Genomic DNA, 13,747 nt, shown 5'->3' with positions numbered 1-13,747 from the left:
ATATTTTATCAATACAAGCAACAAAGCATTATAACTTTAGCCTGACACTATTAAAAAAATTACAATTACAATTAATAATTCATAAACGGCACCAGTTCATTTTCACTAGACATTGCACTGCTGACATTTTTAAAGTGGCATACCAATGTATAAGCATCCAATTTGTTTTATATGGAATCAGTAGCTGTTTGTGAGTCTGTAGGTGTGAGACCTGATTGACCTGACATGCCGACCAGAGTTCAACAGGTGAAACACCCAGTAGGAGAGCATGCTCTCTACTGATGAGCGGCAGAAGACCAGCAGCAGCAGCTTCCGGTCCAGGTTATTCTTTCTCACATGGAAGAAGTGAAGCTACTGCTGGGCCTTCTTTACCAGGGCGTTGGTGTTATGGGTCCAGATGCGATTGGCGGACGTGTGGATGCCCAAAAATCGGAAGATGGAGAAATAGCTCCACTTATGTTTAGAGGGGAGTGACCCTGTTTGTGCCTCCTGCAGTCCATTATGAGTTCTTTAGTTCGGAGGGCTGTGCCACTGCATATGTCTGTATGTGCCGACTTCTTGAAAGAGTTGCACCTTGACCAGACGGTTCTGGTAGCCATAAAAACAACTTGTGGCATACTTATCACTCCTCCTAGCAGAATTGGTAGAGGTCGTTTAAAACGGTTGGTTTTCTGGCAATAACCTGGCTATAAGCATAATTGTCCTCCTGGAACGCCAAGCTGTGTCCAAGTTTCAACAGTCTAGCTGGTGATTTGAGTTGAAGTTGATGAATTTATTCCATCCACTTTCTGCAATGTACCAGTACCACTGGCAGCAAAACATGATGTTACCACCACTACGCTTGACAACTGGTAGTAGTCTTAAGTTTGAAAGCCTCACCTTTGCTCCTCCAAACAGCTCAATCTTTGTCTCATCTCACCTTAAAGATTTTCTCCAGAAGGCATTTGGCTCGTCCATGTGGGCAACTTCAAATTTAAGTTGAGCTTGAACTGTCCATGGTGATATAAAACTTATGTCACTGTGGACACTGGCGTTCCAACCATTTCTAATTCATAGCAGGCTTTGTGTCCTTTCATCTTAAGGTGGCAATTTGGGTCTTCTTCCAGACCTCTGCAAAGCCATGACACAGCCAAACAACCTGTACTTACAGTTGTTTAAACTGATGATCAAACCAGAGTATTGTCAAACAAATCCTTAGGCTAGCAAAGAGAAACTCCAAATTGTATTTAATCACAATTCTAACAAGAATAGGTATTGACCTTCTCAATTTGTTAGACATTGTAGAACCCTACACTGCACTTCTTAAAAGATTTAAGTAGGTATGTTTATATTTGACCCTTGTGGATCAGAGAAAATTCAAAATTCAATAAGTCATTAGAGATATAAGCAGTACAATCATTCTACTCTGGAAAAAGAACACTGCAAAGAATTAATTCAAAGCCCAAAATTACCACAACATTTATACCTGTGATGAGTTTATGTAAACTTCTGACCATCAATGATTCAATAAAGCATATCAAGATATTTTCTTACAGATCATTTTAATGAATGTCGAGAACATTAAAATCTTAAAAATATATGTATCTCTCTATCAAATAAGGCAGTCTCTTAATGTTGCATATCTGCTTCATGTTCGACACAGTCAGAGAAGCTAGTGTATGTGCATGTGAGGGGCTGGAAGTACATCACAATGACAGCCACAGACCCTTTGTCCTGATTCAGCGAGGTCCCCCTCTTCAAGCAAATTTACCTCAGGCACACTGGTGCCACACGACAGGCTGGAAGACTAATGAAGTACAGTGTTTCTGACGCTGCTCACCACTAAGTACGTAAGCAAAGTAAAAAAAGCATTACTGCATCTCAGCTACTGCCTGAAATGTAAATATGTGATAAATACAAATGAAGAGCTATTATCTATCCCTGTCATTTTAAAATCGCACTTTCATATTCAGATGTTCTTATTGTCCTAAAAACATGCAAAACTGATCCAGTTTGCAGCTTTCAGTGGTGTCACAACAGCCTGTAACACACTTGCATAATATTTTCAGTTTGGCAAAAGCTCATGAAGTTTGAATACTGAAGAATTTTTGTCCAGGTGAAACAGGAAGTGCTCAGAGAAACACTGGCTGCTCTTGTCCTGTTAACAGTCGATACGTTGAAGCTGGCATCGTCTTCAGGTGGATCTGCACAGACCGAGAGAAGTCTCATTTTAAAGTGTAATGAACTTGATTATGTAATTGTGAATGTAAGCATTAGATTACGTCTCACCTCCCCTACAGCGTTTGTCAGAATCTGGATGATCTTATCATGGGGCGTTGCAACGACGCTCTGCCCGTTGATTTCAATGATGCGGTGCCCGACGCGGATTCCTCCTCTCTCTGCTATACCACCCCGCATCAGACTGCAAATCTGCAACCCAAGGACAGAAAACTGCATGTTTATAGTTCAGAATAATTTACTTGTACCGAGTGCTACCGACCTTTTAATCCAAACATGTTAATCTCTTAAAGCTATCTGGTAAAAACACTGTTGTTCTATTGCTGGTTGCTGCAGGCTCAGCGCCAAGCTGAAGGGGTACGTCACATAATGACAGATGTGAAATATGGATGCGGACGTACAATGCCATCTTCCACGCTGAAGCCCAGCTGAAATTTCGGATCTGGTCTCCTGATAATTGCCATGGTGACGGGAGGACAGTGGACGATGCTGAGCCTCACATACTTCTTGCTTTTCTGATCCTAAGTGGGGAAAAAAAAAAAGGTGAAACAACAAAAAGGGAGGCTCGATCCAGAGTTAGAGCAGTAAAACTTTACTGAGGAAAATATGCAAACTATTCACCCAAGTGTACCTTTTCACCAAAAGTTATTTCTTTTTGTAATAACTTTTGTGAACGTTTACAACATGTTTTCATCATTACAAGCCTAACATTGGACATTTTATTGGGGTCAAATTGAAGGAAAAGTATGTGCAGAAAGGTGAAACCAGGGATTGCAGCACAATAAGGGTTTTATCTTCATTACTTTAGTTTAATGATCAGTGGAGGCCAAAATTATAAAGGAAACTAAAGTTGATAAACTGCACAGCATTAAGTAACTATCGTATTGTGTCTTTGATTAAGTGTTTCAAAGATATAAACTTCTGTCAACTCGAAACAACGAAAATGTTTGAAACACTGAATATCAGCAGCAAGTTTTGCTTTAACAGTTTAAGTTGACAGACGCTAATGTTGGTCCTGTGTGGACCTACAGTGCCACCTGGTGATCCTAACTTGCATATACAGCACAATAAAGGCATTTAATCTGCAGCACAATATGTTTCTTTTGTTGTTGTTGATGCCTTTCTTCTCAGCTTTATTATGACCACTGAAATTTGAAGTTTGTGTCATTGTGTGTCCTACTTACGCGGATGATGTTCTGGCAGGTGGTGATGGGCAGACCCACGAGGCTTGTCCCATTGATGGACATGATGCGGTCCCCGATGCTGAGCTCACCACAGCGTTCAGCCGGGCCTCCGTGGAGGAGGTTGGCCACCACCACTGTGGGGAGGATAGAGCCCCAGCCCGACTCCACCACCGCCAGTCCCAAGATCTCCCCCGGAGCCTTGGTCATGATTACCTGATCCACAGACACAGAGAGACTTGTAATATATCAGTGGTTGTTTTAATCAGAGCTCGTTTTTTTTTTTTGGCTTGTTTTTTTCTCTCTCCTGCAACACCTTCTATTAATACTTAGAACTAGAGCTGGGCGATATAAGATTTTTTCATATCACAATATGTTTTTTTCATTTCAGGCGATAACGATATCTATCACGATATAAGCCAAATAACTATATTTGTAAGATTTAAATGTGCCGTTGCTCACAAGTAAAATGTGAAATAATCAGCAGCTTGTTTTTATTTAAATATTTATTTCCCATAATAAGTTCAACAGGGTAGATGTACTTAAGGAACATGAGACTTTTTCAGATAAATAAAGGCAAATATTGCAAACTACACAAAAGGCAGCCGCTAAAGCATTTAAGTTTCAAAATAGAACAAACGAAACAGACTAAATTGTCAATTCCACTTAGAAACAAAATATTAATTCTAAAAATAAATCTTAGTTTGTTTTACAGAAGAACAGACAAAACTGACTAACTTTTGTCAATATCAAATAAACTGAGAACTAAAAGGAAATTCTCAATCTCTCCTTGTTGTATAGCTTAGCTTTTCAAACAGTTTTAACAGTTACTTTAGTCTGACAAAAGCCGAATGACGAATTAGCGCTTCCAGTCAGAGACTGAGGCTACGTCCACACGTACACGGGTATTTTTGAAAACGGAGATTTTCCGTTTTCGTTTAAAAAAAAAAAAAAAAAAATCCCGTCCACACATAAAGGGGGAAATGAAGGAAAACGCTGCTATGAACATGCCAAAGCAGCAGGTGGAGCTAGATTCCTAACCGTGCAGAAATGTTGGCCAATCAGAAGTCTAGAAGCCTCGGTGGGAAAAAGTAAACAAAGCTGGGGCATAGAAGCAGAACCGAGTTGTATGTGTGGAGGGACAGTAACTGTGTGTATATGTAAGCATTTAAACACTGCAGAGGGTAGAATTAACAGTAACAGTATTGTAGAAATTCATTTCACCGAAACAATAACGTGGCGCACAGTGTGACGTCAAAAAATGCACACACCTTGACCTGCGTTTTCTCCGTTTTTCTAGTCCACACGTAAATGCAAAAACTGAGTTTTGAAAAATATCCACCCTGGCCGGAGTTTTTAAAAAAATCTTCGTTTTCAGTGACCAAAACGCCGTTTACGTGTGGACGAAAGGTGCAAACGCACAGAAAAAAAATCTGCGTTTTCAAAAATACCCGGGTACATGTGGACGTAGCCTGAGCATGTACCAGTTTATTGTATTTCCAGACTTGCTTTCGGCACAATTTACAGTGCGCGCTACTCTGTTTTTTGTCAGACTTGAAATAGCCGAAATACCTTCACACTACGGAACTTCTATGGCTCTTCCGTTCGACAACCTCTCCGGCATTGGAACCATCATGTTTTCTCTTCGGTAACCTTCGGTCACGCTCGGTTGATTTTTGTAGTCGGCACACTCATTTCCTCAATTACCCGGGCGGTACGGTGGCTGGCTGCTTCCCAAACAAATACACATGTGCGGCTTGGCACTTGTGCTGTACGTAACAAGTCACGTGACGTGACGCTGCGGCTGTGATTGGTTCGGCTCTGCGCTACTTAATTTGGATTGGCTGTTTTTTTTTTTTTTTTAAGAGGACAAGAGCGGCAAGGTCTATCGCGATAGTTTAATTTTTCTATCGAGAAAAAGTTATATCGCGACACATACCGTTATCGTTCTATCGCCCAGCTCTACTTAGAACCACTAAAGGAAAGCCCCTGCACACTTCTAAACAACATGACGAGATAAGGAAATAATAGATGAGGTGCAGATAATATAAATAACAAACAGCTGTGCATATATAAAACACACACTTTGAAGTGTGAAGTCTGAAGCAAACTGCAGACCATCTTGTGATGGGATCATCACAAGCTGTCAGACCATAATCACCCACAAACCCAGTCTTTGCTTTAAAACTCTGCTGCACACCTTTAAAGATTTGTGAATGCATCTTGCACGGTTCTGACTCTTGTGTTGAAAATACCTGTTCAAACAGGTATTTGCAAATTTGCCAAATCTACCTTTGTGCTACTTTAGGACCACATGATGACACATTTGGGCATTTTGATACATGATTTGCAGTAAAAGGGGGGCCTGCTTTGGAATAAATTGAACACGTTGGCTAATTAGTCACTGGTCTATCTCAGTGAAACTTTGAGCACCTTCAGCTCCACCTTTGAGTCAGTGCCACCATCTCGAAACCATACATCATAGCAGGTCTCACTTGTAAACGTTCCCTTTCACTCTTGCTGCTATCCTCCTGTCAAAAATCAGCCCTGACACTCGTCTCCACCTGCTCCACCCTGCCTGCACTCTCTCCTGCACCTTTAATTTGCTCTGTGTGCTGCCTTGGTTAGTCCTTTAACTACACAAGCCAAAATTATAGGTCAGCTGTATTTTGTGTGGGTGGCTTTGCAACCACAATCCCTCCTGCTTACTTCTCTGAGGTTTTGAGAGTCAGAGAAGTGGGCCAAGTCTCCGTTGTAGAGTTCCTGACTTTCCAGGTAGTCGCTGTACTCGCCGGGCCTCAGATCGCTGGCCTTGATACCGTTGGCCTGGAGGAACTGCTGGTAAGCCACTCCAAACGCCTGCCCGATAGCCTGGGCTATGATCTGAGCCTGCAAACAGGAGGAGACAGACAAAACTGAATCAGGGTTCAGCACTGTTGTTACAGTCGTGTCTACTCTACATTTAAATGCTAGGGGCATTTGTTAAACAAATTTTTCCCTAGACTTTTCCTTAATCCTCCATTTAAATACTAACAAATCAAAGCAAATGTGTTCGTTTGTAAAGACAACCAGCCAAAGGGTCATAAAACTTGATACCAGAGCATCAACACAAAACACTCCATCTTTAATGCATTTTATCTGAATTTCTCTGTGAAGTTCTTGCTAAACACACATATAGCATCTGCTGTAAACATGAATTAATGAAAGTATTTTGAAATGATCTTAAACACGTTAAATGAGCTCAGTTTGAAAAAGCTCTGAGCAGACGCGGTCACAGCCTTCAGCATCCCAGAGCTAATTAGCTTCCAAAGGAAGCTCTTCCTCCCATTCAGTGTCGCCAACTGTGGGAAACTGGGACGAGAGCCAGACGGTTTTGACATTGAGGAGAACTCAGTGGTTGTCTGAGGAAGGAAACCAGGCCAGCCAAGCTGAAGCTGAAACTGCTGTCAGCAACCGACTTGGCAATTTAATAAGAGATGCAAGAGCGTGCAGGGCGGGAGATGCCAAGATACTGAACGCTACATCTATTTACATTATACTGCGCTGCCGTTTGAGTGAGGGTGTTCCACAAGGACATGCGGTAACCAGTCTGTGGGCAAAAGTATGTGACTAGGAAATCTGGAAGAGTTCAAAGGGGCTCTGGGAGAGTCCAATGTCAATTTTAGCGATCTTAGACACATTTTAATGCCATATATTTCACCATGTACCTTATTTACTGCATGCTTAATGTGTTTAAACATGCAGTAACCATGCAGCAAAACTGTGTAATTAGAAATGAAAGACCAATATAACAATGAGGCCTCGCTGGACTTGTAAATGAGCTGTTTGGCCAGCAACCAAGCTTCCTGAAAAGCTCTGCTTGGAATCCAGAAATCAAAATATGAGTGCTAAGAAGGAAAGCATCATGCTGATTGCACACTTCTAGTATATGAACACCATATAAAACCCTCCAGTTGACTGACTCACATCCTCAGAGGAGAACACATGGCAGATCATCAAGCACTTCTTTGCAGATGATGACGAAGAGTTTGAGTCGGTGTCACCATCTTGCCCTTTACGTTTCCTTCGTGCCATCAAGACCACGATGTTGTCAATGTCAGCGATGTAAGAGATCATCTGCAGAGCGTGATCCATCATGGCTTCCTGCAAACAGGACATGACGGTGGTTAAGATAAGAAACAAAGACAGGGAGAGTGAGCACGAAGGTCTGGTTTGGAACCAGCATAGAGTTTAAACCTCCTGCAGATAGGTATTACTTAACATTTTTCCTCTTAGAAGCCTCTCTTGTTAAAGACATTTTTACAGAACTACAGGAATTATATGATAAAGATTGGTGTGTTTGAGAGAGCACATCCCAAAGGGAAGCCCAGGCCTTTATCATCAAAGTAAATTTGAAATTAAGGAAGTTCCTCATTCTGTGTCTTCAAGCAAAGCAGGATTGTCTGTGCACCCTCACCTCATCAAAACCATTTCTCCAGGCCAAATATGTTATCAAGTTAATGTACCAAACCACTGACCTAGCAGACAAACATACAGACCAAAGGCAAACCACAAACCAGGCGCCTAAGATTAATTCAGGACCGAAACTAACTTGGATGAGAATTCTGAAAAAATGAAAGTAAAGACTGTTGTTTGTTAACATGGAAGCTGGTGGAGCGTTCTTTACGTGAATCAGAAGTGCAATTTCCACAAATATTTGTCTTTGTTTTACATCAAAGTAATTTATAAATGCAATTTTCATTTTCATTTTACTTTTTATGCCTCATCTGTGTCCTAAATGACAACTTTGGATAATAAACATATATCGCTTGGAAGTAAAAACACTGAATAAGAAAACCATTCATCTTCACATCCATCACTGCAGAAAGGAGCAAATGCAAATGGAGCAATGACAGTAGATGACCTACTTCTACTCTCCTAACAATTCAGTAGAAAAAAAAAATAGCTTCTACTAGAGGCCTCATATTAAATCACCACCCAATTCTATATTAAGGATTCCTGCAGCGAGAGCTCAGCTTGAATATGAACATCAAGGAGTGCAATGCTGCTTTGTGTAATAAAAAGTCACCAGCTGTGTTGGGTATGTTTTCAGATGTTTACTATTTTTCCCCAAATGCTCTATGCTATAAGTTAAAGATTGTGCAGATTTAGGGTGGAACCCCAACAATCTGATGACCCCCTTGGCAACACTGGGAATGAAAAAATCCCTTTTACCAGGAAGAGACCTCCTCCGACAGAACAATGCTCAAGAAGGGGCGGCCAAACCAGAACGAAACAGAGAGACAGAAGACAAAACTAATGGCATGCAGTAGTGATGTATAAACAGGAGTGACAGGAGGCGAGAGGAAAATGCTCAGTGCATCAGCAGCGTTAACTAAGGGATGGTTCGGGGTCACCTGATCCATCATCAAACTGAGCTTTAACAGTTTAAAGCCTGTTTCTGTCTCTCGAATCCAAACTGGGTGCTAATTCCACCGGACTGGTAGGCCCCAGGTAGGTCTACAGTCTTAGAGAGAAGTGAGGTCTTATGATATGAGGAGATACAAGAGAGGAAAATGAATGTATGTGGTCAGATGAGTGCAGTACCTGCGTGTCAGTAGTGAGCACTTTGATTCTTTGAGTAGAAATGAACAGATCCACTTCTGTCATTGGTTGGGACTCTCCTTCTGGAGCCTAAAAGAACCACAGAAAACACTCTCATATTTAACCTTAGAGGACAGGTACACCACATGTCTATCCTTAACTTAATAATGACATCCCACCTACTTTAAAACAGGTATGTTTAATAAGAAAAAAAAAATCCTTCACTGCAACTATAAAACCAGATTTAACATCATCTACCAATGCATTGCACAGCCAGATCATGATAAAAGGTGCATATTTGGTTATTTTGTTTTTAAAGCACCTTTATTCGGTCCACAGCCTCCTGAGCCTGGGCCATACGAGCGTTTGTAGACGGGTTCCTCTCCGATTTGATCTGAGTGGAGCCAAGATACTTGGCACCAAAAATCACTCCATCCAAAAGGTCTTCAGGATCACAAGGACCAGGCACTAAAACATTAGCACATATTACATTAGATATTTGACAAATGTCAAATTTCAGTGAATAATAATAATAATAATAATAATAATAATAAAAAAAAAGAAGCACACTGAAGTGATTCACCATCTTTATATGAAGGCTGGTCATCAGCACTCTGCAAAGAAGGCACGCACAGCAAATTAGTGAATTTAAGTCCATGAAAAACTGAAAGTGCTTCAGATAAGTTCAGTGATGGGTTAGCTGGTGGTAGGAAAAAAAAAAAGTATTCTGATTATCGTTTTAGTGTTGCTAAGAGAACGAAGACAGCTGAAGTCAGGACAGATGTGTGGTAGCTCTGGAAACCAGTGATGACTGTGTTATTTTTGACATTATATAGCTTCATTAATCAGCTGGAGAAAAAAAATAAAAAGCAACTATTGGATTAGTTAACTCATCATAACAAAAACGATGGATGACCAAACGTCTCCACCCTTATTATTAGTTTTAGTAACAGCACCAACCTGTTCGCTCTCTGCAGTAGCTTCTTCCTCTGGAGGCTGCTCTCCCAGCTTCATCCACACTGGCTCGGGATACTCATCATCAGGCAGTGAAGTGAGGGAGTCATCCCTGTGCCGTTGTTGCTGACCATTCCCGTGATGCCTCCAGAACCTCTGTGCATCCTCCTGGCTGTAGGAAACTGACACCACGGCGTCCACGTCCCCTCTGTGCGGCAGAGAGGTAGGGCGGGGTGTTGCGCCTATCTCTGTGCACTGCAGCATCCCCAGCAGGTCTCTCTGGTGGCTTTCAGAGAAGAGCAGCCCTTTGGTTTCAGCGCTGTCCTCTTTTATTGAAGAAGGAGCACATGCTTCCAGCTCAGACCGCCTAGAGTAATGATGATTTGATGGCATCCGATGACTGGGATGCGGCTCTTCCTCCATTAGTTGGAGCTGACTGAGCAGGGTGTGGATATGCATATGGTCTTCATCATTTGATCTCCTTTCAGCAGCCTCCTCTTCACCTCTCTTGTTCTTGTGGAGATCAACATCCCCCAATGTCACCACTGCTTGATCTTCCTCTGTGTCCTTAAAGCCCTCAGCCCTCAATACTCCCGCACCTGCTTCAGCCTCGTCTGTCGATTTCGCCTCGGCATCCTCAGCAGGCTGTTTAACGTTTCCGACAAGATCCAGCTGGTTCACGTCGACTGGAGTCAAAATGTCTCTCTCAACCAAAGGAAGCGATACTGACTCACCCAGATCTGCCTTGTCGAGACAGTCAGCTGAGGTGGGAAGGCTGGCATCATCCAGATCGTCTGCTGAACCAGCTTCGCTAGAGGTGTCTGACCTCCAGTCTAAGGGTGGAGGCTCGATCAGGTTGTACGAATCCAGATCCTCTGCCTCTGAACCTGGCAGAGCTACTGCAGCCAGACTGCTGACCTCAACCCCCGAGGTTCCATGAACAGGAACCGGATCAAACAGCAGGGAGTCTGCGGATGCAGGGAGGCAGTCTGAGTCCATTCTGTAAGAAAGCCTGTCAGAGAAAAACTGGCATTACTGAGCTGAACAACTGGTGAAGTCAGAGATTTTAAGCCAAACTGAGCAAGCGCCTATCCCCATGCAGTTTTCCACACACAGGAGTGGATAATGGCACGTTGTTGAACCTGGTTATTAAACAGCTGGAGGGAAAAGATGCTCATGCACGATTACTGCTTGTTGATTTTTCTTCAGCCTTCAATACAATTGAGCCTCATATTTGAATCAGAAAGCTTTTAGAACAGTTTGATTACAATAAAAATCTGAATTATTGATTTTTTTTTTTTTTTTACTTAAAGAGTCTGGCTGGCTCCATATTTATCTTTTTATCCTGTACACAAATATTGATCAAAGCAGATCTGAGATCAGGGTCATTTTAGAGAGTGCAGACGACTCAGTTATTGTCAGTCCGCTCCAGGATGACGACAAGTTGCACCTTTAATTAAACATATCTAAGATATGTCACTGACTCTAAGAAATGCACTCCTGTACAAGAGGTCACATCCATTAAGGGTCAGATGGTGGAACATGTTCAGTGTTATAAATATCTTGGAACAATAGCTGAATTTCAAAGCAAACTAAGAAAGCTTTATCATTTCTACACTGATAGAATCATTATGACTTTATTTTAATGTGCTCTTATTGCAATCTGCTTTATCCTTGTCTTGGCTCGAGGTTTGTAAAGGACAGAAGTGGTCCAACATGCTGACTGGTGAACCACAGCATCCCTGAACACCAGACACTTACAGTGGTTCGCCGATTTAATTTTTCTTGACGAATCGTACCCTTTCCATTGTAAGTTTCAGTTTCTTCCTTCTTGATGATAGTTTTGTGTAAAACAACAATGTTTAAAAATAGCTTTGTTCCAGAAGCCATCACTCAGAAGAACAAATCATAGTGTTGTTACTTTGTGGGGTACATGGTGCTCAAAATTATTATTAGCTCTTGCTTTCTGTATTTTGTACCTTGCTTATCTGTTGCTTCTCTCCATTAAAATACCTCATGACTGCAGAGCAGCTCTGCCTAACAATACAAATAAATTATGCAGAGCCTCAACCAGACTCACAATTCACATGAGCTACCTCCAAAACACTGTTATTAAATATCAGATTTACACAGTGTGTTTATAGTTTCCAGGCTGCATCAGCATGACTGCCTTAGCGAAAAAGTATGCACCATCTATGCACCCTCTTGTCCTCATTTACCCACAAACACCGAAATAGAAAAATCCGCCTCAGGCTTATAGAAAACATCATGCACTCGAAGAGCATGCAGGCCTATAGTGCAACATCCAACAGGCTCAGGGAGCACAGTCCTTCACATCCATGTATCTTAGAAATAAAAACTATCAAACAACTATAAATAACAACCATGTAATCATGTAATTTATTACACCATAAAGATTAGCACCATGGTAATATCAAAACACACCAAAGCTAATTTAATAAATGCCATATTTATTAAATATGGTCCTTACTGGTAAAATGTTTTTAATAAACAAGACTCGGGACTCGTCAGCTACTATATTTAAGTCTTTTACTATATTTAACATGTACGTGATCCATCTGGCAGTGCCGTGCATTAAAGAAAAGTTTATGATCCCTCCTTCTTGTACAGATAAGCACACAGATCAGATCTTTTCGACGACGCATCTTTCATGGCGTGAATAATCCACCGTTAGATCAGATAATCATGGCATGTTATTAAAAACACTGGCGCGGTAGTGCAAACAACTGACAGCAGGGTAAAACACACAAACAAGCGAAAATTATTTTCAGGGTGCGAGAAAGACGTGAGTTTGGCTAACCGAAGTTAGCAGTTTAAGCAGCCTCAGGCTAACAGCAAAGCTAGCGTTTGCTTAACAGCAGCAGTACTAATATTTCAACAATTCAATCAAAATATGAGAGTACAAGCGGCTAAAAGAGAAGTTTTCACCTGATATTTTAAATCTCTGTCGCTCTCTTTGTGTCCACACTCAGACTCCCGTAGGTGCCACGACAGATGAGTTGACGTGGTTTGGAATTTGAACGTTTTCCAAAACTCTGGCTTCGTTTTATTCTTCATACTAATAATACCGACACTGTTAAATTCAGCAATGTCACATACTCCGAAGATGAGACACTTTTAGTGTTTAAAGCAGAGTTTGCCACTCATTGTTGCTGCTGTTGCCGACTGACAGCTTTTATTTATCTGCTGACTCTGTAGTCGTGCTGCGTTCACGTGCTACCGCAGCGTCTCACATCGCCACGAGATAGTTTGTTCTTCTTTTAGTTTCTTCTTCCTCTTTGGCAAATTGTGCAAGTCTAAACAAATGACTGGACCACGAAGGGCTACAGTCAAATTTCTAAACAACTGATCACAAAAAACCCGTGTACTTTAACCAAATTAAACACACGACACTTACAAAAACCTAACGACGTAGAAGTAATTGGAATATTATATGAATGTGTTTATAAATACAGTTTATGCAGTACTGGGGTCTAATGTGGCAGAATAAAATATTAATCTTATATGTAGGAGTGTAGTAGTAGTTACAAACTCATTTATTTTATTGTCCTTTAGCACTTGAAAGCAACGCTCACCTACGCTGACGTCAACGGGATTTACGTTCAAGTCCCGCTCAATCAAACGTCGAATTTTTGATCGCGAAAGAAGGAAACTTACAATTATTTTACGTGCATTTGAGTTTATATTTCAAACGGATTTTACTTAAAACGGTCACATAAGAGACATGATGAAAAGCTATTGAATTCAAGTGCTTATCCCCCCCCCCCCCACACACAATTTGGCCCATAAAT

General features: G+C 41.4%; 1 protein-coding gene across 1 annotated transcript; it reads right to left on the bottom strand.

Annotated features, from left to right (window-relative positions):
* Positions 1-1,522: 1,522 nt before the first annotated feature.
* On the bottom strand, positions 1,523-13,175 carry si:ch73-40i7.5 (amyloid-beta A4 precursor protein-binding family A member 3). The gene is made up of 11 exons (XM_040033420.1): positions 12,885-13,175; positions 9,942-10,947; positions 9,565-9,595; positions 9,304-9,449; positions 8,985-9,071; positions 7,365-7,541; positions 6,108-6,287; positions 3,402-3,614; positions 2,619-2,738; positions 2,269-2,409; positions 1,523-2,183 (listed from the first exon to the last, which is right to left on the bottom strand). The coding sequence occupies exons 2-11, from the start codon at positions 10,932-10,934 to the stop codon at positions 2,112-2,114; spliced, it is 2,160 nt and encodes a 719-aa protein (XP_039889354.1). The 5' UTR covers positions 10,935-10,947; positions 12,885-13,175; the 3' UTR covers positions 1,523-2,111.
* Between the last annotated feature and the right edge of the window lie 572 nt (positions 13,176-13,747).

Source organism: Simochromis diagramma, unplaced genomic scaffold (genome assembly GCF_900408965.1).
Source record: "Simochromis diagramma unplaced genomic scaffold, fSimDia1.1 OVJJ01000334.1, whole genome shotgun sequence".
NCBI lineage: Eukaryota > Metazoa > Chordata > Actinopteri > Cichliformes > Cichlidae > Simochromis > Simochromis diagramma.
This window is presented reverse-complemented; position numbering and strand designations above follow the sequence as displayed.

Excerpts from the sequence above, each read along its gene's own strand:
- si:ch73-40i7.5 (XM_040033420.1), bottom strand. The coding sequence starts at position 10,934 with ATGGACTCAGACTGCCTCCCTGCATCCGCAGACTCCCTGCTGTTTGAT. Across the intron at positions 6,288-7,364 it reads ATGTGTTCTCCTCTGAGGAT|GCTCAGATCATAGCCCAGGC; the intron begins GTGAGTCAGTCA and ends TCCTGTTTGCAG. Across the intron at positions 2,410-2,618 it reads TCAGCGTGGAAGATGGCATT|ATTTGCAGTCTGATGCGGGG; the intron begins GTACGTCCGCAT and ends CTTGGGTTGCAG.